The sequence below is a fragment of the Phytophthora parasitica genome (genome assembly GCF_000247585.1).
Source record: "Phytophthora parasitica INRA-310 unplaced genomic scaffold supercont2.689, whole genome shotgun sequence".
In the NCBI taxonomy this organism is placed as follows: Eukaryota; Oomycota; class Peronosporomycetes; order Peronosporales; family Peronosporaceae; genus Phytophthora; species Phytophthora nicotianae.
In genome coordinates, this window is record NW_008649675.1 from 1 (window position 1) to 1,075 (window position 1,075).

At 52.6% G+C, this 1,075-nt stretch overlaps 1 protein-coding gene across 1 annotated transcript; it reads right to left on the bottom strand.

Moving 5' to 3' along the window:
• Positions 1-6: 6 nt before the first annotated feature.
• PPTG_20499 (hypothetical protein) lies at positions 7-920 on the bottom strand (the record flags this gene model as incomplete). Its single annotated transcript, XM_008919303.1, has 2 exons — positions 7-821; positions 884-920. Coding segments are annotated over 2 exons (852 nt in total), but the record flags the coding sequence as incomplete, so codon positions are not given.
• Between the last annotated feature and the right edge of the window lie 155 nt (positions 921-1,075).

Sequence of the window (1,075 nt, forward strand, 5' to 3'; positions counted from 1 at the left end):
TCTCACGGATCGATGGGAACAACGTGAGGTAAGCCATGAATCGGTATCAATGCTGTCCCGGCGATACTTGTTGGTTTCCATTGCTATGCGCCGCCAGAGCTCCTTGGGTAGGAAAAAGTAAAATATGGCCAGTGGGTCTTCAGCGTAAGCAAGAGCAGCTCGCGTTGGGCCTGACGGTCCATCATACAGCGGTGAGGCATCATGCAGAACCCGTCCAGCTTCTTGCTCCATATACACGTCCCACTCCTCCGCTTGCAGGCGATCCAGGTCTCCACGAGTCAGATCAAACTCAACTGGGACTTCGTCAAGTTCAACTACATTTCCGTCGTCGCTTTCGTCGTTGGCATCAACCACTACGTCGTCATCCCCAACATCGTCGTCACTTTCGTCTTGAAGGATCGAATCTTCGTCACCTTCCGTGTCAGAGTCAAGAGTAAGCAACCAATCTCCGCCACCAGCATTGAAGTCACCAACATCACCATCGTCAAACAATCGATCCCGCCTCAGAGCGGCGAGAAAATCATCCGAGTCAAAGTCATCCAATGAAACACCGTGACGGGTCGCACCACCCTCCAAAGTCTCCGTTGCCTCTTGTTCACGACCTTCCTCACTTTCCACAGCGTGCTCCGGAACAGCTTGTTCAGTCGTATCCGGAATCCTTTGAGTAGCATCCTGAACAGCTTGTTCAGTCGTATCCGGAAACCTTTGAGTAGCATCCTGAACAGCTTGTTCAGTCGTATCCGGAATCCTTTGAGTAGCATCCTGAACAGCTTGTTCAGTCGTATCCGGAATGACTTGGGCAGGATGCGTTGCACCGCGATCTGTATAATAAGTAACACGGCTGTTAGTATTGTTTGAGCACAGCAGTCAACAACACACGTACCGCTGCGACGTCGCTTTGTGCTCGACTTTGGCACCATCGCCTTCCGCTTTCCTTCAGCTCGTGGGTGCTGCTCGGTGGCATGTTGAGCTGCAGTCAAGTGTCAGGGTGTCGCCTTCGCTGCTTGTCTGGGTGTCCTTGTCGTGCGCTTGCTGGAAGCAGCTGACGACGTGGCAACTTGGTTCACTGCTGGTA